The 23,592-nt window shown below is 40.2% G+C and overlaps 1 protein-coding gene across 2 annotated transcripts in view; it reads left to right on the top strand.

Annotated features, from left to right (window-relative positions):
* CDC123 (cell division cycle 123) overlaps positions 1-23,592 on the top strand; it is a 54,389-nt gene that overhangs the window by 15,283 nt on the left and 15,514 nt on the right. For both annotated transcript variants that reach the window (XM_075208645.1, XM_075208644.1), the window contains exons 7-8: positions 20,342-20,390; positions 23,064-23,139. In XM_075208645.1, coding sequence (XP_075064746.1) covers positions 20,342-20,390; positions 23,064-23,139 — 125 coding nt within the window. The remainder of the gene's footprint in view (positions 1-20,341; positions 20,391-23,063; positions 23,140-23,592) is intronic.

Here is a 23,592-nt window from a genome sequence, read left to right on the forward strand (position 1 = left end):
TCCCCTTCCCCGGCTCATTCTACTGGGCTTAGAATTCCCTCTCCAGAGAAGTATGACGGAGATCCTAAAAGATGCAGGGGGTTCCTCAATCAGTGTGCAATCCATTTTGAGTGCAACTCTACTGCCTTCTCATCTGAGCGCACCAAGGTAGCCTTCATGATTTCCTTGCTCAGCGGACAAGCTTTGGCCTGGGCTTCACCGTTATGGGAGCGCAACGATTCTTTACTGGAGAACTCCGCAGCATTCATCGACATGTTTCGCAAGGTCTTCGACGAACCAGGTCGGGTCTCCTCAGCTGCTTCTGGTCTATTAAATCTTCGACAAGGTTCTATGTCAGTCAGTCAGTATGCGGTACAGTTCCGTACTCTTGCGTCAGAGCTGCGCTGGAACAACGAGGCTCTCATTGCTACCTTTTGGCAGGGCCTTACGGACCGAATTAAGGATGAGATGGTCACCAGGGAACTTCCTTCTGACCTGGATACCCTCATTTCTCTGTGTATCCGGATTGACCTACGTTTTAGGGAAAGAACATCGGAGAGATCTTTCTCAAGACGCCCCATCCGCTTGGCACCTACCTTTCAAAATCCTATTCCAGCTACAGAGGAACCGATGCAGCTGGGTCGCTCAAAATTGACGCCTGAGGAGCGTGAGCGGCGATTCAAACAGAGACTGTGTCTATATTGCGGAGAGTCCGGACATGTACTAAGCCTCTGTCCTAAAAGACCGGGAAACGCTCCCTCCTAAACGGTAAGAGGGAGGCCGCCTTAGGAGTAGCTGTTTCCACTCCCTACTCAACTTCTAACCCTGAGTTCCTTATGCCTGTTCTACTAGTCAGTTCTAAGGGACCCCAGCAGATCCTTGCCTTCGTGGATTCGGGTGCGGCCGGGAATTTCAGCTTGGCTTCTCTTGCCTCACAGCTTCAGTTATCCATTCTGGCTCTTCCACAGACGTTAACACTAACCGCTGTAGACGGTAATCGTGTCAGCAACGGCACCATTTCCAGCATCACTAGTGCGGTTCAATTGCGGATTGGAGCCTTGCATCAAGAATGGATTCAATTCCTAGTGTTGCCTCAATCCATCAATCCTTTAATATTGGGTCTCCCCTGGCTCCGGAACCACTCTCCACAATTTGACTGGGTTTGTGCCGAAGTTATCTCCTGGGGTCGGCAGTGCCATAATCGGTGTACTTTTTCTCCTCGCTCCAACGTTTGCCTCACTCAAACCAATTCGGAGACATCCACATTACCTTCGGTCTATCTGACTTTTAAGGACGTCTTTTCCAAGCAAAGATCAGAGATTCTACCACCTCATCGCCCTTCGGACTGTCCGATCGATTTAATTCCGGGAAAACAGATTCCTCGTGATAGGACTTATCTCCTGTCTCTGCCAGAAACCCAAGCTACGTCCCAATATATCTCTGAAAACCTAGCCCGAGGGTTTATCAGAAAATCCTCCTCTCCGGCCGGAGCAGGGTTCTTTTTCGTCAAGAAAAAAGAAGGATCCCTAAGCCCCTGCATTGATTATCGGCAATTAAATAAAATTACCATTAAAAATCGTTATCCTCTGCCCCTTATAATGGATCTTTTTGACAGAATCAGTGGAGCCCGAGTCTTCACTAAATTGGATCTCCGAGGGGCATATAACTTAGTACAAATTCGCCAAGGGGACGAGTGGAAGACAGCGTTCAACACGCGGGATGGACATTTAGAATATCTAGTTATGCCATTCGGGCTTAGTAACGCTCCCGCTGTCTTTCAGTCCTTTGTAAATGAGATTTTTCAAGACTTATTATATCATTCCAAAGTCGTCTATCTGGACGACATCTAGATTTTCTCCCGAGATATCTCCTCCCATCGTCTTCATGTCAAAGAAGTTCTATCTCGACTACGAGCTAATCAACTCTTCTGCAAATTAGAGAAGTGTATCTTCGAAGTTGAGCAACTCCCTTTTCTAGGGTACATTGTTTCAGGATCAGGATTACGCATGGATCCAAAGAAGGTATCCGCTATTAAAAGTTGGCCTCTTCCTCAAGGCACCAAGGCCATTCAAAGATTTGTTGGGTTCGCCAACTATTACAGGCAGTTTGTTAAGGGGTTCTCCTCGATTATAGCCCCAATAACCGCTCTGACCCGGAAATCATCCAATCCCAAAGAATGGTCTACCGATGCCTTAAAAGCTTTTGATTCCCTAAAACAAGCCTTCTCGTCTGCACCAGTTCTTTCTCAACCTAATCAATTGGAACTTTTTTTCCTGGAAGTTGATGCGTCTGCAATAGGTACTGGAGCAGTACTCTTCTAAAGATCTGAACTTGGTACTCATCTTCCCTGTGGATTTTTCTCTAAAAAATTCTTGCCACATGAAAAGAATTATGGTATTGGCGACAAAGAGTTGCTTGCAATCAAGGCCGCCTTGGAGGAGTGGCGACATCTCTTAGAAGGTTCCCGTCATCCAGTAACCGTTTTAACTGATCATAAGAACCTGCTGTATATCAGTGAAGCTCGGTGCCTCAACCCACGCCAAGCTCGATGGGCTCCATTCTTTGCACGTTTTGATATTATTTTAACTTATCATCCTGGCTCCAAGAACATACGAGCGGACGCCTTGTCTCGATCTTTTGATAACACGGATCTTTAAACCTCTCTGAAGCCACTGCCAATCTTAACACCTACCAAGGTTATAGCCCTTACCAGAACCTCTCCCAAAACACCTCCTAGGGGTTGTTCTTTCTTGGAACCTAAGCTACGAGCCAAAGCTCTACGGTGGGCACATTCCTCCAAACTGGCGGGACACGCCGGGGTGAAGAAAACCTACGAATTTCTTCGTCAAAAATATTGGTGGCCGGCTTTGCATTCTGACGTACGGAAATTTGTGGCTTCATGTTCCACGTGTGCTCGTTGTAAAAACCCCAGATTGGCTCCACCAGGTCTTCTACTCCAGATTTTCCTTGGCAAAGTATATCCATGGATTTCATCACTGACCTTCCCCCCAGTAATGGGTTTACTGTCATTTGGGTCGTCGTTGACAGATTTTCGAAAATGGCCCACTTTGTAACCTTACCTGCTCTACCGTCTGCCACTCAGTTGGCCCTTATCTTTATTAAGGAGATATTCAGAATTCATGGTTGTCATCATGAAATCATTTCGGTTCGTGGAGTGCAGTTCGTTTCTCAATTCTGGAGAGCCTTTTGTAAGATTCTTGGTTCTGACCTCAAGTACTCGTCCGGCTATCACCCACAAACCAATGGCCAGACGGAACGGGTCAACCAAGACCTCAAAGTATTTCTACGATGTTTTTCTGCAGACAATCAAACAGAATGGGCCAATCTCCTACCTTGGGCAGAATTTTCTCACAACTTTCATCATCACGAATCTTCTGGTGCCTCTCCATTTTTTGTTGTTTATCGAACCCAACCCACCCTCCCAGATTTCTCCGGTCAGATTTCCTCACCAGTTCCAGCTGTGGAAAATTTAACACGGAACTTCTCTCAGATTTGGTCAACGCAATCTTAAGCTGAGAGTTCCTTCTCAAAAATTGGCTCCTCGTTATATTGGACCTTTCCCTATAACACATGTTATCAACCCGGTGACCTACAGACTTCAGTTACCTCCCTCCCTTAAAATCCATAATGTGTTTCACATCTCTCTTCTGAAGCCATTTATACTCAATAAGTTTCATCGCTTGCCTCATCGCCCAGCCCCTGTACGGACTACCATTGGCGAGGAATTTGAAGTAAGCCGCATCCTGGACTCCCGTATTCTCCACGGACGACATCAATTCTTAGTCCATTGGAAGGGCTTCGGTCCAGAAGAGAGATCATGGGTGGCTAAAAAGGATCTTCACGCCCCACGACTATTGAAACAATTCTTGGACCAAGGATCTATCCAACAAAGTAGAGGAGGGGATACTGTCAGGCGCCGTCCCTGTGCTGTGTCCATCACACAGGGACGGACGCCTGCTACTACCTCTGAGCGCTCGGTTGCTAGGCAACCGAGTACACTTCCGGGTCAGCGGCCACGGAACGCTCTCTAATAAATCCGGTGGTGGTGTTCAGCGTCACCACCGCCGCTAATTGAGGCGCTATTTAAGGATCACTCTGGCACTAGGAGAGTGCCAGAGTAATAGGTCCCACCTAGCTCCAGCGTTCTTGTGTTCTCTTGCTCTCTGTGTATTACCTGGCTTGCTGACCATTCTACTGCTGATATTCCTGTGTACCGGACCCCGCTACTTCTGACTTTGGCTTGGATCTTCCCTGTGGCATATCCTGATTCTCTCCTTTCTGACCCGGCCTGCCTGACACCGTTTTCATCTCACCGCTTCACTGGCTGCTCCCTCTGAGGACCGCGACCTGCGTGTCTCCCGCAGCTAAGACCATACTCCCTTGCGGGGGTTCCAGGTGAATACATGGAACACGTTAGACTCCGCGCCTCTTTGGTGAGTAGTGTCAAAACCAGTAAGCACATTCTCAAGTTGTGACAATATTTAATTTAATGTGTGACTAAAAACAGAAAGCCCTGTCCTGAAAATAACTGTATAAAATTTACCTTCAAATAAAAATAGCAGAATATAAAATTTAGTCTGGTTATGTAGGGACGAAAACCTTGCTGCCTTGACCTTGTTAACCCATACATGTAAATATGTTTGCATAAAAAGTATAGGCAGACCATGCGATTACCATATGAATATTCACCTATTACAAGTATTCATTGACAATGAACTCCTTCAAGCCCAATTATCCACTTATGTGATTGTGAAAGCAAGACCTGGGCTACGTGTGACAGTCCGTGTCATGATGTGAGGAGAGGAATGAAGGCAGGCAGGAAGCCACGCACTGAAAGATAGTCAAATGAGCAGTGTCCTACAACAGAAAAGTAGTGTTGTGAGGCTATTGTTAAATGCATTTTTACTTGAAACCAGGTACTTTGTAGTAAATCTCATTTTGCAAGGGTTATGTAGAGAAGTGTCCTTTCTGTATGTAATTATGGATTTTATGATGCATCATTTTCAAAAGATGGCACTGCTTCTGTAGAATGCATCTAACTTCCTAATGCCATTCATTTATTATATGTTGAATGACTAATTTGTTGTCCACCAACATACAAATATGAATATTTTTCCATACCCTGTGTTCTGTTATGTAAGTTTTCCTTTTGCATATTTTTAGTGTTGAATAAATGAAATCCCTGATGGTTAACATAATAATAAATAAGTATCTGCTGAGTAAAAGACTTTGTCAATTGCATTATTGATTTGGCTTCAGGGTAAAATATCTCATGCAATCAGAATGTGGCACAGAATGCTGACACTGCATAAGAGTACATTTAAGTCATGAATATTTGTAGAGATGGCTTTAGACGATCTACATGTTATCTGAACATGTCTGGTTATAGATATTGTGTAAAAAGATAAAATTAATGAATTGTATATGAGACAAGTAAGGCCTTGCTAAAAGATTAGTAGACTGTGCATAACCTGACAAGAAAATGGCCCCTCATCTGTAAAGAGTCAGTGAGCTTCAAATCAAAGATGCACTGTGTAAGATCATTTGCCCAGACAATACTGACAGTTTACTCAACCACATATCCATTCTCTGCAGTTGCTAGGTACTCCTGCAGTGAAACCCGACCTGTTATATTTGAGCACCAGCTTGTTTTATTGTTATACATTAATGTACTTTTTATGGTCATACTATCACAAGTAGAGATTTGAATAATTAGTAGATTATAAATATTCTTCAGCAGTAAACCCTGCCATCAGTAGTTTACAAGGGGTTTTCTTTTTCTTTTTTTTCTTTTTTTTTATTAAGGTAGAGAATGCAATATACATAATTAACAGCATGTGTAATCAAGCAAAGGTATAGCAGTTGAGGAACAGTTAGAAAACATGGTAACAACGAGTCGTCTACCAATAGTGCATTTAGCCATCAAGAGCAATTACGGGAGTCCATACGTCGATATAGTATAACTTTTCCCTAATAAGTGAAAGTTGTGGGGAAAGATTCTGGGCCCAGACCTGGAGGACGCTCTTTCTAGCCACTGCCGATATAGCCAACAACAGTTTCCTGCAGCCTATCTTTTGGGTGGATCGTGGTAATGCCCATTTCACCCCAGGTCTCAAAGGGATAGGAAGCTATGCAGTCTTCGAAGTCAGGGTTGCGGAGCAGGGGAAGGTATGTAGAGGCGTGTGAGTTTAGATGATATTTATGACAAAGTCGATGTCAAAGTTTTCGCGTAGACATTAATAAAGAACTGTACAAAATATGTTCAGGTAATTCTTGGTCATGATGGTGTATAAACTCTAAAAGATGAAGGTCAGGAATGAAGTTCTGATCAAGCGCAGTACAAGTATAAAATGTCAGTGTTGTGTAACCAACCTCTAAGGCGACGCATCAGAGCTGATTGATTGTATCGTGTCACATCCGATAGGTTTAGTCCGCCGTTCACCCTGGATTGCTGTGATTTAATTAGGCCAATTCGTGGCTTTCTGGATTTCCAGGTACATTTTCTAAAAGATTAACCTATTTTAGCTGAGTCAGAGCAGGACAATAACAGTGGAAGCACCTGAATAGGATACAGAAGTCTAGGAAATGTGATCATGTTAATTAAGTTTATTCTGCCCCCGTAGGAGAGACACAGATGATCTCATCCCCGCAACTCCCACTCCACTGCGATGATTGCCTTAAAAATATTGAGGTCTTACAGTGAAAAAATATCTTTGGTGAGCTGGAGATGTGGCTTGCCCGTGATGGTCTCACAGTTCCTTTCCGAAGATACATAACCACTGACTTGTCAAAATTTGCCATAAATCCCAAAACCAATCCAAATGCCTTGATTCTGTTCATTACAGGCTGAAGAGATAATTCCCGTTGGATAAGTATATCATAACATCATCGGCATAGGCCGTGAGTTTGAGTGCTCTCCTGCCAATTTTGATCCCCTCTAGGAGGTCCCAACTCTACAAAACCGTGAGCATTGGGTCTAGAATCAAATTGAAAAGTAATGGAGACACAGGGCATCCCTGGCGCACGCTCTTAAAGATCTCCAATTTAGGTCCCGTTAAACCATTGACCAACATTGAAGTAGTGATATATGTGTAAAACAATGCAAGTAATGCCCTAAAATCTGTGTCAAAACGTCTGTGGGATAGAAGTTCATGTAAATACGGCCATGCCACAAAGTCAAAAGCTTTCTGGGCTTCTGGGCTCAGAAGCATGTTCGAGGTAGAGCAAGACGTCGAAACCTCTATCTTCGAGATCGCTGAGTGAATGCCTTTAACTGAATAACGTCCAGTAACGAACCCAATCTTATCATAAGTGAGAAGGGAGGGGAGCATGACCTGCAGTCTGTTAGATTACAAGTTGATGGCAAAAATTATGGCTAAGTTGAGAAGGGTAATCGGGCAATGGGAGTTTTCTAATTGAGGGTTTAAGAGAGTTTTAAATTCGCAATGGAAGAGTGTATTTTCTGAGGTGGGATGTCATCTGCTAGAAGCCCTCTTTGCTTCGGTGTAAGTGTGGATAACTTTGCCTCTGTCAAAAGTTGGGAAATTAGTTGATGGTCAGGTGGACCACCTTTTATATAAGTTAGAATAATAATTGTGAAAGGCTGTGAGGATCTGGTCTGAGCTTGTGAGGGGCAGAGAAAAGTTGTTGATTTAAGGGCCACAATGTCTCTTCTGCGTTTCTGAAATATAGTCAAATTAGAGTTTGCCAGCTTTGTTCCCCAACAAAATAATTTATAATTCATAAAGTCTGTGGTTTTTTTTAGCCTGGGTGGTCAGAAAATTTTCAAGCAGTTGGCGAGCCTTTCTATGTGCAGTAAGGTTGGCTTCCATCCGGACAGAGACCTAGTAACTGCTTATGCTCAATGAAGAGCCTCATAAGCTTCTCTCGTTTCTTTATGGTGATTGGAAACATATGCAATTATGTGGCCCATCTTTACTGCTTTCAAGGTCTACCAGAAAAGTATAGTATCATCCCAGTGGTCAGTGTTATCGTCTAAAAATTCTGCCCATTTGTGTCGAAAGTGTTGATGAAAATGCTCGGAGCTATGCAGATATGATGGGAATTGCCAATAACGTGTTTGTCGGGTTGTGTTCGGTATTTGAATCGAAATAGAGACCACAGAGTAATCCAATATCACTATATCTGCTATGTCCACGTGACCATAGCATTAAAGAGTTTGCAACAAAGACGTAGTCAATTCCGGACAAGTAATTATGTGCACTAGAATAGTAAGAATATGTTCTGTAAGTTGAATTTAGCAAACTCCAAGGGTCAGTCACCCCACACATGGCGGCCAGTTGGGAGACATGTCCAAATTCCATAGACCATGATGTTTTAGAAATGTTGGAACTATCAAATTTCAAGTCCATGGCCAAGTTAAAATCATTTATCAAGATGGGAGCATCATGTTGCATAATCAGCTGGATCAGAGACTGTAAAAACAGTTGTTGTGCAGAACTGGAAGCATAATTGTTAACAAACATGTATTTAATACCATGAATCTGCATTTGTACCAAAAAATAGCGGCTATCGGGTTCTGCAATTGTATTTGGTACTGAAGAATTTGTGCAACCCCTCTGGTTTTAGAGGTGTAAGGAGCCGAGATACAGTCCCCAATCCAGCTAGCACGCAAAACGATACCATCCACATCTCTCAAATGAGCTTCTTGTCTGAAAGTTATATCTGCCTGGGAGCGATTGAGATGAGCAATTACTTTTTTACGCTTAATTGGGGAGTTGAGTGCTCCAACATTCCAGGAAGCTAGCGTGAGACATTTCAGTCGTGTCAGAGGGGAGAGGTCAGAATGTGAGGACTGCATGGCTATCCTATCTTGTACAGCAGGGTGGCAGATAATTGAGAGCTGCAGGAGAGGGGGCTACATCTAGTCTTCCCACCAGCCATCCAAAGATATGAAGAATCTATGATGTTGGACACTGTACTTTCTGGCTGACGTACTACATTTTCAACACATAACACCAACAGAAAAATATGCACGGTAAACAGTGCATTGCAATGATCAAACCTTAAATCATTTCCTGTCATTTTTCTAACTAAATCCAATAACTGTGGATCTCTTGAGCTAATTCTAGAGATCACAAGACATATAATAAACATTGTATGGAGCTATCAAGAGGAGAGAAAACATTGAAGAGAGAGTTTATCAAATCAAATTTAACAGTTATTGTTATAGGATCCTGGGATCCGCCATAATAATGATACAATACCTTTGATCTTATTAATAACCAATCTCATTAATTATTGGGATATAATGCAATTTGCGTCTTTTTCGCTATTTTAGTCACGTCGAATAATACGCACCCGTGACATCTCAGATGTACTTTAGAGGCATTATTTCACTCAACCTTTTGAGGTTTCGCCTAATACCATGGCAACCATAAACAAGGTGTCCCAGTTGTTATGCTTGCGCATGACAACTAGAAATCCGTAAACTTACGCGATTCCTGTGTTTGACAAGGCTATATATAAATATATATTTATACATATATAAACATCTTGCCTAAATATTACACAAATATCGCACAATTATGTGTTAATCGCTAAATAAATACCAATCTATCATTTACCTCACTATAATGCATTATCTATATAAACATCCATTCATCCTATTCATTCCAGTTATCTAAACATACAAAACAGGCATAAGGATACAAGTCTTTTACTTTACAACATAAATGCATACATACAATTACAGATAATACATTATAGATTAAACAGACAATGCTACAACTTCAGAAGTAAGTACATATCCTATTCTGTTGTGTGTGTGTGTGTGTGTGTGTATATTTACTAGTGTATATGCTGTAAGAGAAATGTATAGGAGTGAGTATTTCATCAGTATTGCTTAATCGTGTTGTGAGTGTGTATAGAGACAGAGAATGAATGTGTTTTAAGGATGCATTGTGTATGCCATGTGCTCTTGAAAGATGGGGGATGGGATTAGAAGTTGCAGGTAAAATAAACAGATATATGTTTAAGTGGTAGATGAAGAAAGATTAAAAGAAAGAGAGAGAAAGATATAAGATCAGAACATAGAGGGTGAAAGAGAGATAAGGGGGATGGAAATTCATTGTAATGCAATTAGCAAACATTCCTGAGGCTGCTTAGATCCAGAAAGTTAAATGGAAAACTTTACATATAAGGTAAAGGATTAGTTGTACAGACAGACATAAGAAATTAAGAGTTACAGATAGAAGCTTACTAGGTATGTCTTCAGGGCTCCAGGTGTGAGAGAGGTCCCCAGGTTCCAAGTATGTGTGTGTGTGGAGTGATGGAATGAGAGTGATATGTTTGCCTCAATGGCTTATAAACCTTTACCCACAATGCATTGCTTCAGATGGGAGGGCTTGACCTCTGCCACACTCCCGCAACTAGATACGGCCTGTAATTTATGACTCAAAGCCCTGTGTTTCCTAACAAGCACATGGCTTTCAGGTTCAAACAAAGAACTTATGAGAGACAGTTTCTTTGGTTAGAATGCTCTGGCTTACAGCCAGTTCATATAAACGGTAGTGAAATGCTAGTGTCCATTATGCGTGGCTCAAGCTCCGCCCACCACGACTGTGTCATCAGCGGCGATATAGGCGCTCCTTCACAGTTATATATAATATTGATTACCCAAGTGACTCGGCTCAATTGCCTATCGTACCAAAATCAAGGCAAATACCAATATCAAGTTGAGGTGTGGGGCGAGATCTCGAAGGAGAACCAGATGGGGGGGTAATCATCTGGATGCAGCAATTAGCATCAGATGGGTCATCAAAGTTATATAATACTGTGCAAAAGTTTTAGGCAGAGAGAAGATAAATCTAAATCAAATCAATATTTGGTGTGACCAGCCTTTGTCTTCAAAACAGCATCAATTCTGCTTGGTAAACTTGCACACAGTTTTTGAAGTAAATCGGCAGGGAGGTTGTTTTTAAACATCTTGGAGATCTAACCACAGATCTTCTGTGGATGTAGGCTAGCTCAAATCCTTCTGTCTCTTTATGTAATTCCAGACAGACTCGATGATGTTGAGATCAAGGCTCTGGGGGGGGGCCATATCATCACTTCCAGGAATCCTTGTTCTTCTTTACGCTGAGGATAGTTATTAATGACATTGGCTGTATGTTTGGGGTCGTTGTCCTGCTGCAGAATAAATTTGGAGCCAACCAGACGCCTCCCTGATGTATTGTTTGATGGATAAGTACCTGCCTGTATTTCTCAGCATTTAGAACACCATTAATCCTGACCAAATCCCTAACTCCATTTGCCAAAATACAGCCCCAAACTTGCATGGAACCTCCACCATGCTTCACTGTTGTCTACAGGCACTCATTATTGTACTGCTCTCTGATTAGTACCTACAAAAAGTGATCCAAGGAAGGGCAACCAGTAAACTAGTGACAGTGTCATGGGTGACTAAGGCTCATTGATGCACATAGGAGGCGAAGGCTAGTCTGTCTGTCTGGTCCAATCCCACAAAAGAGCTACTGTTGCACAAGTTGCTGAAACCGTTAATGCTATAATAGAAAGGTGTCAGAACTCAAAGTGCATTGCAAGTTGCTGCGTATTGGGCTTAGTGGCCGCAGACCGGTCAGAATGCCCATGCTGATTCCTGTCCAGCGCCTACAATGGAAGAAGGTGGCCTGGTTTGAAGAATCTCATTTTATTTTACGTCATGTGGAAGGCCGGTGTATCTGCGTCATTAACCTGTGGAAGAGAAGGCACCAGGATGCACTATGGGAAGAAAGCAAGCCCGTGAAGGCAGTGGGCAATGTTCTGCTGGGAAACTTTGGGTCCTGGCGTTTCTTTGACACGTACCACCTACCTAAACATTGATGAAGACCAGTAAACCCCTTCATGGCAACGGTATTCTTTGATGGCAGTGGTCTCTTTTAGTAGGATAGAGCGCTTTGCCACCCTGCAAAAATTGTTCAGAAATAGTTTGAGGAACATGGCAAAGAGTTCAGAGTATTGTCTTGGCCTCCAAATTCCCAGATCTCAATCCGAATGAGCGTCTCTGGGATGTGATGGAACAACATGTCCGAGCCATGGAGGCACCACCTCGCAAGTTACAGGCCTTAAAGAACTGCTGCTAACGTCTTGGTATCAGATACCACAGAATGCCTTCAAAGGTCTTCTGGAGTCCATGCATTGACGGATCAGAGCTGTTTTGGTGGCACAAGAGGGACCTACGCAATATAAGGCAGGTGATTTTAATGTTGTGGCTGCTCTGTTTATGACCACATTTTGCAACCTTGGTTTATATATAATGTAAACGCAAGTTCTACTCCTCAACTGCCTTCTTGTTAATGTAGAAATTCACCTTAAATGTAGGCCATGCCTCGCCATCAAACTTTTTCCCCCCTTCCCCTGATACCCTTTTCTCTTAGTCTTTTTTTTTTCTTCACTGCCCCCCTCCCTGTTAATACTCTTTTAAATGCTGAAAAAGGAATAAAATATTATAAGGATGTAGACATTGTTATATGGAAATTTATTATTTTCTATTGGATGATCATAATGTTACATGTACATCCTGTCTTCAATATGTTGTCTTGAAATAAAAAAGTAAACAGGAAACAAAAAAACTTCAGGTATTGCCATTACTGAGATGTTGAATGTCTCGGAGCACTTTTTTTTTCTTTTTCTTTTTTTTTTAAATCTAGTTCCACTTTGACACAGAAAACCTCTCTGAAAATTCTGCAAGCTCTAAAAACAGGGACTACAGAATTTCCTTGTTTGTAAAATCACTGTTTATACTGTTTTCTGTGTGAACAGCAGACACTATGGGACAGATTGAATGCGGCGTAAGGTCCGGCGGCATTTCATGGCCAATTGAATCTGTCCCATGCAGTCAAAGGGATCAATGTTAACTGTGACTGCAATATTTTCAGAGCATTATTTTTTTATTTTTTGTTTATATTTTTTTGCATCTAGCTCTAAATGGAATGCACTTTGACAAAATGCTCCCAAAGGACTTGTCTGAACAAGCCTTATAAAAAGCATTGTTGATTGGCAAATGAGGGGAGCCCATCGTTGCACCATTTCTGAAAGGAGTGTAAATATTTGTTTCATATCTTATTCATAAGAAAAGAGATAATGTGTGTACAAAGCATCTACACAAATACCAAGCCTTCTTACATTTTTACATTTTGTTGGTGAACATGTCAAATAAATGAGAAAATTAAAGAACCTGTATCTTAGCACAGTCTATAAGTTTGAAGTCCACTTATGAATTAGAGAAGTTTATATCATTATATAACATGGAGGTAATGCATCTAAGAAAGGGCATCAATGTAAATGGTGGGGCACGAGGGGGGATGTGGTACGAATTAACAGAGGTGGTGTAAACGACAGTGACAAACCCACAAAAACGAAACTCATTTGCCCGACTCATAATAAATGATGACTGACCTTAACAATGACACAACAAGTCCCCGACAGTGTGATAACAAATCCCGATCAGCAGTAAGAACGGCAGCCTGTTTTGACGTCAATTTAATTTGCGACCTCTATATCAGTATTTTTAAAGCGGCAATGCCGGGTCCCTAAACCTAACCTTATTCTTATTCCTAAGCGTAAGAGTTGGGTCGTATGAGAACCGGCATTTCCGCTTTAAAAAGACTGATATAGAGGTTGCACTTTAAAATGATGTCAAAAGATGCTGCCGTTCTTACTGCTGATTGTGATTTGTTATCAGACTGTCGGGGACTTGTTGTGTCATTGTTAAGGTCAGTCATCATTTATTATGAGTCGGGCATGTGAGTTTTGTTTTTGTGGGTTCGTGGTAGTCACTGTCGGTGTTGTAAAAAAAAAAAAGTGACTACCACCGGGAGGCGGTGAGTGTTGATAACTTACAGTGGCAGTTTGAATCAGTAATTTTGTAAAAGCGAGAACATTTTTGCAGGGGAGCTGAAAGCTTGGAATTATTGAAACAAGCGGAGAGTGGCAAAAATGGACAACCTAAGTAAGGGATGAAGGGTCAAGCTCCTTTCTCTTTTTCTTAGATATAAAAGAGTAAAACTATGAGAACGGGTAGGTGAAAATGATTTGTGGGGGATGTTTTTGTAATATGCTTCCCCACTTTACAGAGCTGCAGATTTTGTGGCATCCTATAAATAAATAACAATAATACCTACTTCCACTGTAGGTTCACCCCTTCGTTAATGTAATTGTTAATGTAAAAGTTTTTCTCCTAAATTACTGCCCAGTTTAACCTCATTTACGTCTTAAAGTAATCATGACAGTGAGAGGTATTTTGGGATTTTATTATTTGTCTCACTTTATTATGTGTGAAAGACTTTATTACATTGGTTGAAGTGGGTCTAGAAAAAAAGCTTTCCCAAAGCACTGCAACTGGAAGATACAAGCTGCACTCCATTAAATAGTTAGGGATGAGGTTTGGTTTCAGTCACTTCTGAACAGCCTGGGAATTTAAGTCCTGTTGCGGGAAGGAAAAGCCTGTGCGCCTACTTGTAAAATGTGGAACACAACCTTGAATGCTCCCTCTCGATATCCGCCAGCTCATTTAAGTCATTTTGTCACACCAAAATAAAACCTTGTCTTTTTTTTTTATTTCTGTTACCACTCGTCTAGGAGCCCAACTCTTACCATCAATGGTACATAATATTGCAACATTACAGATACTGTCATATTGGCCTGTAAATCCAAGTGCTAGCCTGTAAAAACTGATGCATTAAAGCAAAATTAGGTATATGATGCTACAAAACAGTATTTGTAATTTCATAAATGAACATTTACAATTTGCAAGTTAGAGGGACACCCATTTGATATATACATATTGTTTACATTTTATAGTGTTAATTTTGCTGAATAAAGTGTTTTCTCTTTAGTTATTTTCTATAGATCTCAGTGTCTGTGCACATTGTGTGCCTTAACCTAGTTAGAATTGTAATGTATGATGTAACTTTATTTTTTAAGCATTGATGTAAAAAAAAATAAAAAAAAATGATATGTTGGAGCCTCTGTTACTGCAGTATAGTCTCTAGAACACACAGTCCACAAGTAAAGTTGGGCAGCTTGATTAAAAAAAAAAACATAGCTTCTCTCTATATTCTTAATTATTCAATTCAGTCATTTTAGAACGCTCAGAAAATAGTGTTGGAAGGGTTTGGTGGGTTTGCATCCTGGGCTACAGAGACCTGTGTGTTCTCACTTTGCTCGCTTATCAGCACAGAAGCAGACCAGTATTGCAAGAAGGATTTAATCTGGTGTAATTACGGACTGCCTAATGACATAATGTAGTACATCCATATAATTAGACCATGAACTGTGCAATCACTTCTGACTTTAAAGGACACTTAATTAAACTCTGTGAGCAGTTTAGTTTCTCCTAAATTACATATTATAATTGATGGAACAAGAAAAAGTACTTGCGGGATTTACTTTTTTGTGGAGGATATGAAGGGGCCAACAGAGATCTATGTTCACTTACTGTTGTGGCTCATCTCATTGTATATTTGTTTAGTGCTGAAAGCTGAGTGTTCTGATGATAGATCATGAAGTGGAAAAACAAGCATGTGACAGTGGCAGCAAGATGAATGTTCCTAGATAATATTCAAAACGGACTATTCAGTAAATTTTTTGGGGGAGAAAACATGTTTCACGTATGCACACACACACACACACATATATATATATATATATATATATATATATATATATATATATATATATATATATATATAATTGCGTGAACATTCTCTTGGATCTGAGAGGTTTTGTGTAAAAGATATTGCTTGACAAAGATTCAAGAATTGTATATGCATTGTTTGGCCACTGGAGGCACTATTACCCTGCAAGTCTGGTTTAGAGATGCTCCAGTTTGGTTTTCCGAAAACCGATCTACAACTCCCCCCCCCCCCCCCCCCCCCCCTCGAACATCGCCGATCCGAGTACCGAGCTGGCTTGGTACTTTCCCGCTTCCTCGGATCTGAATAGAGTTAAAATGTCATTGTTGCGTCGTCGGATCTCGCGGGTTTTGTATTCCATAAGTACCTCCCTCCCCAGGAGATCCAGCGCCATTGCTCACACAGAAACAGGGGACACTCCCTATTCTTCAGTGCCATTGCCTTTGCTCATACAGAAACAGGAGTGGTAGCACTTGTCACTTACAAAAATTGATTGGAAATGACTGGAACTTAATGTTATTGAGGTTAATAATAATGTAGGAACAAAAAAAGATCGTCCAAAACCAAAGCACGTGAGGGCGGCTTTGCCAAAACCAAAGCATGAAGTTAATACAGATCCAAAACCAAAACAAGCTGGTCAGTGAACATCTCTAGTTACAGTTACAGTTTTATTTTGCCTTGAAAACATGATTGATGGCTTTGGTGGTGTACTTTTCTACAAAATTAAAAGCATTTAGACTCAACTTCAGTAACTATAAAATGGTATATTTTCCACTTAATGGTATTGCTCATGGATCGCCTATGAATAATCCATGGTTAGGATAGGCAAAAAATGTTTATCAACTGCTTTTCATTAAATTCTATTTGATGTATCACCATATTTTATATAGATGCCTTCCCTTTCCAGTGTAACTAAATAGCCGTTTTCTTGATTTTGTCATCGTCAATTGGGTTAAGTGCATCTGTGTGGGGAGTGATAAATAAGTGACCATTCTTCCGGATACTTCCTACAGAGCCGGACAACATGAAGCTTAGTATATTTTTAGAATTATTTAAGTTGCATACTTGCGATCCATTTAATAATGGAGGATTTATTGAAGAACATCCTGGTAAGCCATGAGATGTCTTTTCTAAGGAGTGGGGTTTATTTGTATACTGAGATAAACCAAGGATTATCAGTTGTTTATGTTGATGTTCTGCCTGAAGTCTCTAAACACTACTTTATTCTGAAAAATTCATGATTTTGAAAACCTAATGTGTTTTATATGACTGAATAAAACGAGGGTAGCCCCTAGTTTCTTTGTGAAATGCATGGATACAGAAAAATATATTTATAAGACAAACAAATAAGAAGTGCACACATTATGATAGGAAGTTCTTGTTCTGAAGAGGCCACAACCTAATTGGATAAATAAAAGAATATTTAGCGCTATGTTGTGACAACACATTTAATAGAAATAGTACAATAAAAATCACTGTAAAAACAATAGCAATAAAAATAACTGTCCAATAGACAGCAATCATCAAATCATAATAGCAACAAACCCCTGGAGCAGATGGAGCAAATTGAAAGTCCTCATAAACAGGGTAGATTGAGTCACCTATTCCACTGATAATCAAACTCTCCTAAACCTAATTGGACAGCTCAAAACTAATTGGTAGAGAAGATAAAATTGGGAGAGTGCAGGGGCCACTACAGGTGTCCTGGAATTATCCTAAACTACAGTTACACTTTAACATGTTAATAAAAACATGCACACTGGTCTACATTACTCCTAATGTAGACCAGTGTCATTTGTAGGCTTTTTCATAGCAAAAAATATACTTGGGGATATATATACTCATACTTGCTAACTTTGGCAGCCAGATCTCCCGGAAGGGGCTCCGTCCTGGCGGCATGGCCACACAAATTGCATTTTTATGCCCCAATTTTGGCCTATTACAGCAGGGGCAGGTCAGTACGACCAACCAAATGAAATGACAATCTGCACTTTGGAACAATTGTCGTGCATCGTATGAGCATACACACTAACGTGATATGTTTCCGAGCGGTCGTGTATCGGGTGATTGGGCCGATCATTGTCTTAAAATACCTGCAGTGTGTATTTAGCCTTACAGATTAAATGTTATGCAAAAGGGACATAAGTTTAGCCTCCATTCATTAATGTATACATTACAGTTTTAGTGAGAGAGTCCGTTTAAAGAGCAGTTCTCCACTGGACAAGCAATAACTTAAGAACAAAATACACTCAAGGGATGAGAATACCCTTAATTTACTCAGTAAAAAAGCCATATAAAATATATTTAGCTTGTTATTTGAACACTTTTCTAATATACATCTTTCCTGGTTTGATTCGCTTAAAAGAAATCCAAAGTAAAATGGTTAATGTATTTATAACAAATACATGTATACAAGTATTTATATGCATACACAAACTATGAAATCCAGTGTTCTCCCCAGAACATGTTGCCAGCCAGGTGGTATTAAGAATCAGCCTGGTGGGAGCAGCGTTACTCTTTGCAATAATAATGAAAAATGTTGGAGGTTATTGCCCACACTTGCCAGTACTGGTCAGACTGGTGGTCAGTGGTCTAACGCATGCTGTTGGCTGTAGTGCTCACATAGTGCCAGTTATAAAAAATGGTTTATTCTATTATAATAGGACTCTGTTGGGCTCCAAGAGCTGGGTGGCAAGTAAAAACAGCCGGGTGGAGCACCAGGGAAATAAGTGCTGGGGCGAACACTGGGCAGAAATCACTAAATCATGACAATACATTTTTATGTTGCCAAGTACTATCTATAAAAATATGATTTTGTGGAGTATATCATTCAATAATGACAGTTATTTAATATCTTATGAATTATTAGTCACATTTTATTTGGAGTTTGTGAATTCCATTTTTTTAGAATATTTTTTGTCAACTGGGTTGCGTTGGCACGAAGTAGGAAGTGATTAATAGCCGAATGAGAGGGAAGAGATGTACCATACATCATACCCGTCTCCTAGACCATTTTATACATGTACATTTTGTGATCTGCACATGCTGATAGTTAATCTCACTTTGTTTCATGGACTGTTCATTTAAAAGCACTTAACATAACCTTGTACTATTGCCCGTCTGTCAGCTTGTTTTGACTCTATTTGCAGTTTTTCTCTTATAAAAGGATCCTATAAATACATGTCTTGACAGCAAATGTTTGGGCTTTTTTCATCTGAAATAAGCCACCCACATACAGCAATTTAACAATTTTACAAATTTTAATGAAACCATCTTATTTATAAAATATCTTTTTATTGTATGCTTTGTACACACACAGAATAATGTAATTATGACATACTTATGTTTTTTAGCGCACACAGAAAAAAGAATCCTTTAATTATGGTTACACATACTTATACAATCGTTTTAAAATACTGGGTGATTGCAGTTATCAAATTTGAAAATGTAATTCTGAACAATTCCTTAGATCACATCATTTTAGATTAGTCTTGTACCACAAACCATAGCAGCAATTGTATAACCTAATTAAAAATGATCACATTGCAGTTAAAGTTGTGAGTATGAGCCCCATATCATTAGTCAAGCTAGAAAAGTAATATTTGAAAATAATATCATTGTAAGCATCATAATATTAATAATTTCCTTAAGGAAGGTTTTGAAAAACTATTGATGTGTTCATTTGTTATAGTTGTTGCACCTTAATGTAAATAGTTAAGCATATGGCCTTTTTAACATCATGGATGGGTTTTTGTGGCAATTCCTTTGTCTCTAATGTTACTGAGAGAGCTATATTAAATACATTCTTCTTCCTCCTTGTAATTATTCGCATTATTCTTATTCAGAAATTGCATTTATTTAGCAGATGGTGTAGCTGTTAGGGAGTAACCATATATTTAGTTTCATGTATTGAATTTTAAACTATAGACATTAGACTATATGGGAATAAAACCGTTTGCACAAGCAAATTTGCAAATGAGCCACTACAAATTAGAATAGACTTCTTTTTCGTCTGTTGATTTCAGTTTTTCGTTCCGTTGATTCACTTTACTCATAATAAATGTCATTTCTCAGGAGTCTAGTCTGCATTTCTGTTTATTGTCTCTAGGGAATGCAGCTGGAAATCTCTCTACTGTTTTATTGTTTTAGTGAGGCTATCTCTACAGCACTTCCTAATGTTCACCTGGACAACATACTGTGGATTGAGAACACTTGTACAGTGTCTGCAGATGAATGTTCTGTGTCATTCTCTAAAAACGTAGGGATTGGACATTGACTCAAATGGTTACCATGGTATATTTCCCATTTGAAAAGTCTTATTTGGATATTACCCTTTAAGAATGTAGCTTTGCAGTCCTTCCTATATCTTCTCATTGTTTTATTAGAGAATTTAAAATATATCTAATACATGGGACAAAATGTGTAAATGATGAAACATAGGGTTTCTTTGAACATTAAACATTGTTATTTACCAATCAGAAATATGTATTACCATTGTCTTCATTTTGTGATACAACCTAGCAGTCTCAACCTGTTTTACTTTAAACATCTGCTCAGCATACAGCAGGGGTACATGACCTGCAGCTAAGAGTTCCAATTCCTTGTAATTTATATGGCCTCTATTTTGCAGTATTTTCTTTCTGATAACACTATAATTCTCTTACATGTGGAAATGTCTTTTACAGGTTTATTCACTGTACAGATGATTCTCCTGATCCCAGTGTAAAGTATGAGGTAAATAGCACATACTAGTTAGAATAATGTTTTCTTCCACTGTGTGTAATATTGATGAACTACAAAATATTGCAGTTATCAACATGATTACTGATAATATTAATATCTACTTCCTGAAGCCACACAATCGCTGCTAGTTCACCAATGCTCCATTTCTACCCAATATTGTAGTTTTACTTTTTGGTAATAAAGGGATTAGAAGATAGATAGTTTTTGTTTTCCCATTCATTCATTTTAATTTGACTTTATTTTATAGTTTTTTTCTGAAATTTTACATCACCTACACAAAGGGGATGCTGTCATTTTTGTGTTTTGAACCAATAGTCAGCCTATCAATTCACTGAAGTTTTATGAGGTTTGAGACTTTTTGTGTCCAAGTAATGTCACCAGTTCCTAGTAAATGAAAAGGTCTATTCTCATTAATATTATTCAGCCTAGAAAATGACTTTGTACAGGTGACAAGTCCACTTTAGCAGTTTCCCACGACTTAGGGCAAAAACATGTAAAGATGTGGAATTGTACAATATCTCTTTGCTATGTACAAACACTACTTTCATACAGTGTTCCCCATTAGAGATCGCCTCAGGAAGCTAGTTTGTTTTCTGTTTTTTTCTACTTGTGACTTAGGAATGCTCCAAACTGGAACCATTTTCTGTGGTGTCAGTCTGTTTTATAATAGATTTTAGGAGTGATCTGTAAATGTATGTGCACCCTTAGGAATAATGTTTAGCTCTGGATAGAGAGATTGTAAAAGACAAGAATTCTCCCATGATCAACTGGGTGGAAACACCTCGACAGTCCTCTTGACTGCTTGTACTAACTGACAATTTACACAGTTTATTAATCAAACAATTTAATTCATTAGACCCTTTTCTTAAATGAATTACAATTTGATGACCTTTGCCGTTTTGTTCCTATTAAGTTTTTTTCTTCCTAAATAATATAATACCGCTTTCATACTGCCGCCCCGGTAATATCCCGGGTTTTTGCCGGGGCTCGGAGCGTCCCAGCTCAGAAACACCATTCTTACTGCACCTCGGACCCGGGAATTTCCCGGGTTGACCCCATTCATACTGCACAAGTCTGTGCCCTGGCAATTTGTGGGAGTCCTCACCAGAGCAGTTTTCATTGGCTGAAAAATGGTGATGTCATAATTGCTGTTAATACAAACTTTTTCAGTGAAATAAAAGCAATTTTCTCCAACAAACTCCGATTCTGCTTCAGCTTGATCTGCACTCCACCATCCACCATTTCTCCTAAACTCCTTCTCGAATCTTCCACGGACTCCCACCGATGACATCATCCTCCAGAGACAGGCAGACAGCCAATCAGCTTGTTTTCTGTGCGGTTGCACCATTCATAGTGCAGGCAACCCGGGTCCGACCCGGGAATTACCCCTCTATAAATCCCGGGTTGAAGACCCAGGATTTTTGACTTGTACCATTCATACTGCACCAAGACCCGGGTCGTTTGAGCTCGCCCCGGCAAAAACCCGGGAATTTGGTGCAGTATGAATGGGGTATTACTCGTACCTAATCCTCTTTTGGAAAATTCATCCCATCAGTTAGTGGTTGTCACGGTTGGCTTATGGGAAATTGATCCCTATGCTCTGCTGGACATGGCTTAGCCCACCCACAGGCGCAGAGTCTAACAGGCAGGTGGTTTTCACCAGGAACCCACGCAAGGAGGTATGGATTTAGCGGCACCAAACCTGCAGGTCGCGGTCCTGTGAGTGGGTGAACAGCAGAACGGTGTGGAGGAGCCAGGTAACATGGGTAGAAACAAATGAGGCACAAGGAGAATAGATGTCCTGTGGTACAACGAGGAAAAGCAGAGGCTGTCACAATGGTGTATCCAATGGTGATTAGTAGAGATACTGGAACAGCGGGAGTACAGCACTTGAGTATGCTGAGCACACGCGGGAAGGCAGAGGTAGCAGAGAGGGAACAGCTAGTGAGTGCAGTTGCGGCTCACAGTGATAGCGGTTAGAGAACTGGAGCTGTCACGATGAAGTTCATCAGAGATGGTATAGAAGTACTAGAGCAGCAATAGTTCAACACAGCAAGAGACTGAGAGCAAACTGAAGTAACGGAGGTAACCCGTAGTAACAGCTGATGAGTCACAGGTGTAGTAGCAGCTCTGAGTGGTAGCAATGAGAGAACTGAAGCTGTCGCGATGAAGTACACTGGAGATGGTAGTAGCAGTGCTGGAGCAGCAATAGTGCAACACAGCAGGAGACTGAGAGCAGACTGGAACACAGGCAAACGACGAGGAGAACAGGAACCAGAACCACAGGCTACAGGAAGTGAGCTTGAAGAACAGGCGTCAGACAGGTGAATCCAGGAGGTTTAAATAGTGCTCCAGAAGTGCTTAGCCAATGAAAAAGAGGGAGGAGATCCTGAAGTGCAATAGGCTTGCACCTGCACAGGTCTGAATATAGCTAAATGAATGAATGAAGTTAGTCTGATGCTGGAACATGGCAGTTTCCAGATAAATGAAATGCGGGTAACGGGACAGGTACTACTTGTGGGACCGAAGCGTTACAGTGGTCCACTTTTAGGAGTAAATGCTGACCGTCGCTCATCCCTAACAACATAATGATTGTACTGAACTCATATGCTAAAAACTGTCTAATGAATTGACTAAAGTTATTGAGATTATTTTCTTTTTCAGCTTGTTCTTAGAAAATGGTGTGAATTGATCCCGGGCGCAGAGTTTAGATGTTTTGTTAAAGAGAACAAACTTATAGGTAAGATTTGGCTAACAGTGTGCAAATAGTGTTTGCATGAATAGTTTATATAAGTTAGTTTTTAGAAACTTACAGCCACCTTTAGCTTGTCCTATCAATTAAAGCCATCTGTATTCTGATATGAATGTCATGTAGTCCTCTTACATAGTGGAGGAGACGTTATCTAAATCTGCTGCATCAGATCCTTTTTGTCCGATACATGTTATACATATAGGTTGTAGTGTTGGTTCCAAGTTTTATTTCTTTGCTTTTACTTTGAATATAGTATAGTCAAAAACACATTATAAAGTCTGCCTATACCTAATTTGGCTTTTAAAACAGACTTTCTGAAGTTGTATATGAGATATAAAATGAAGATAAATGACAAAATATGAAGTTCAGGAATATATTAGTGTGAATGCTGGAATTAACGCCACAGTTGAGCATGTGTCTTTTTATTCATCTTGCATTTGT

This window comes from Mixophyes fleayi, chromosome 4 (assembly GCF_038048845.1).
Source record: "Mixophyes fleayi isolate aMixFle1 chromosome 4, aMixFle1.hap1, whole genome shotgun sequence".
Taxonomy (NCBI): Eukaryota; Metazoa; Chordata; class Amphibia; order Anura; family Limnodynastidae; genus Mixophyes; species Mixophyes fleayi.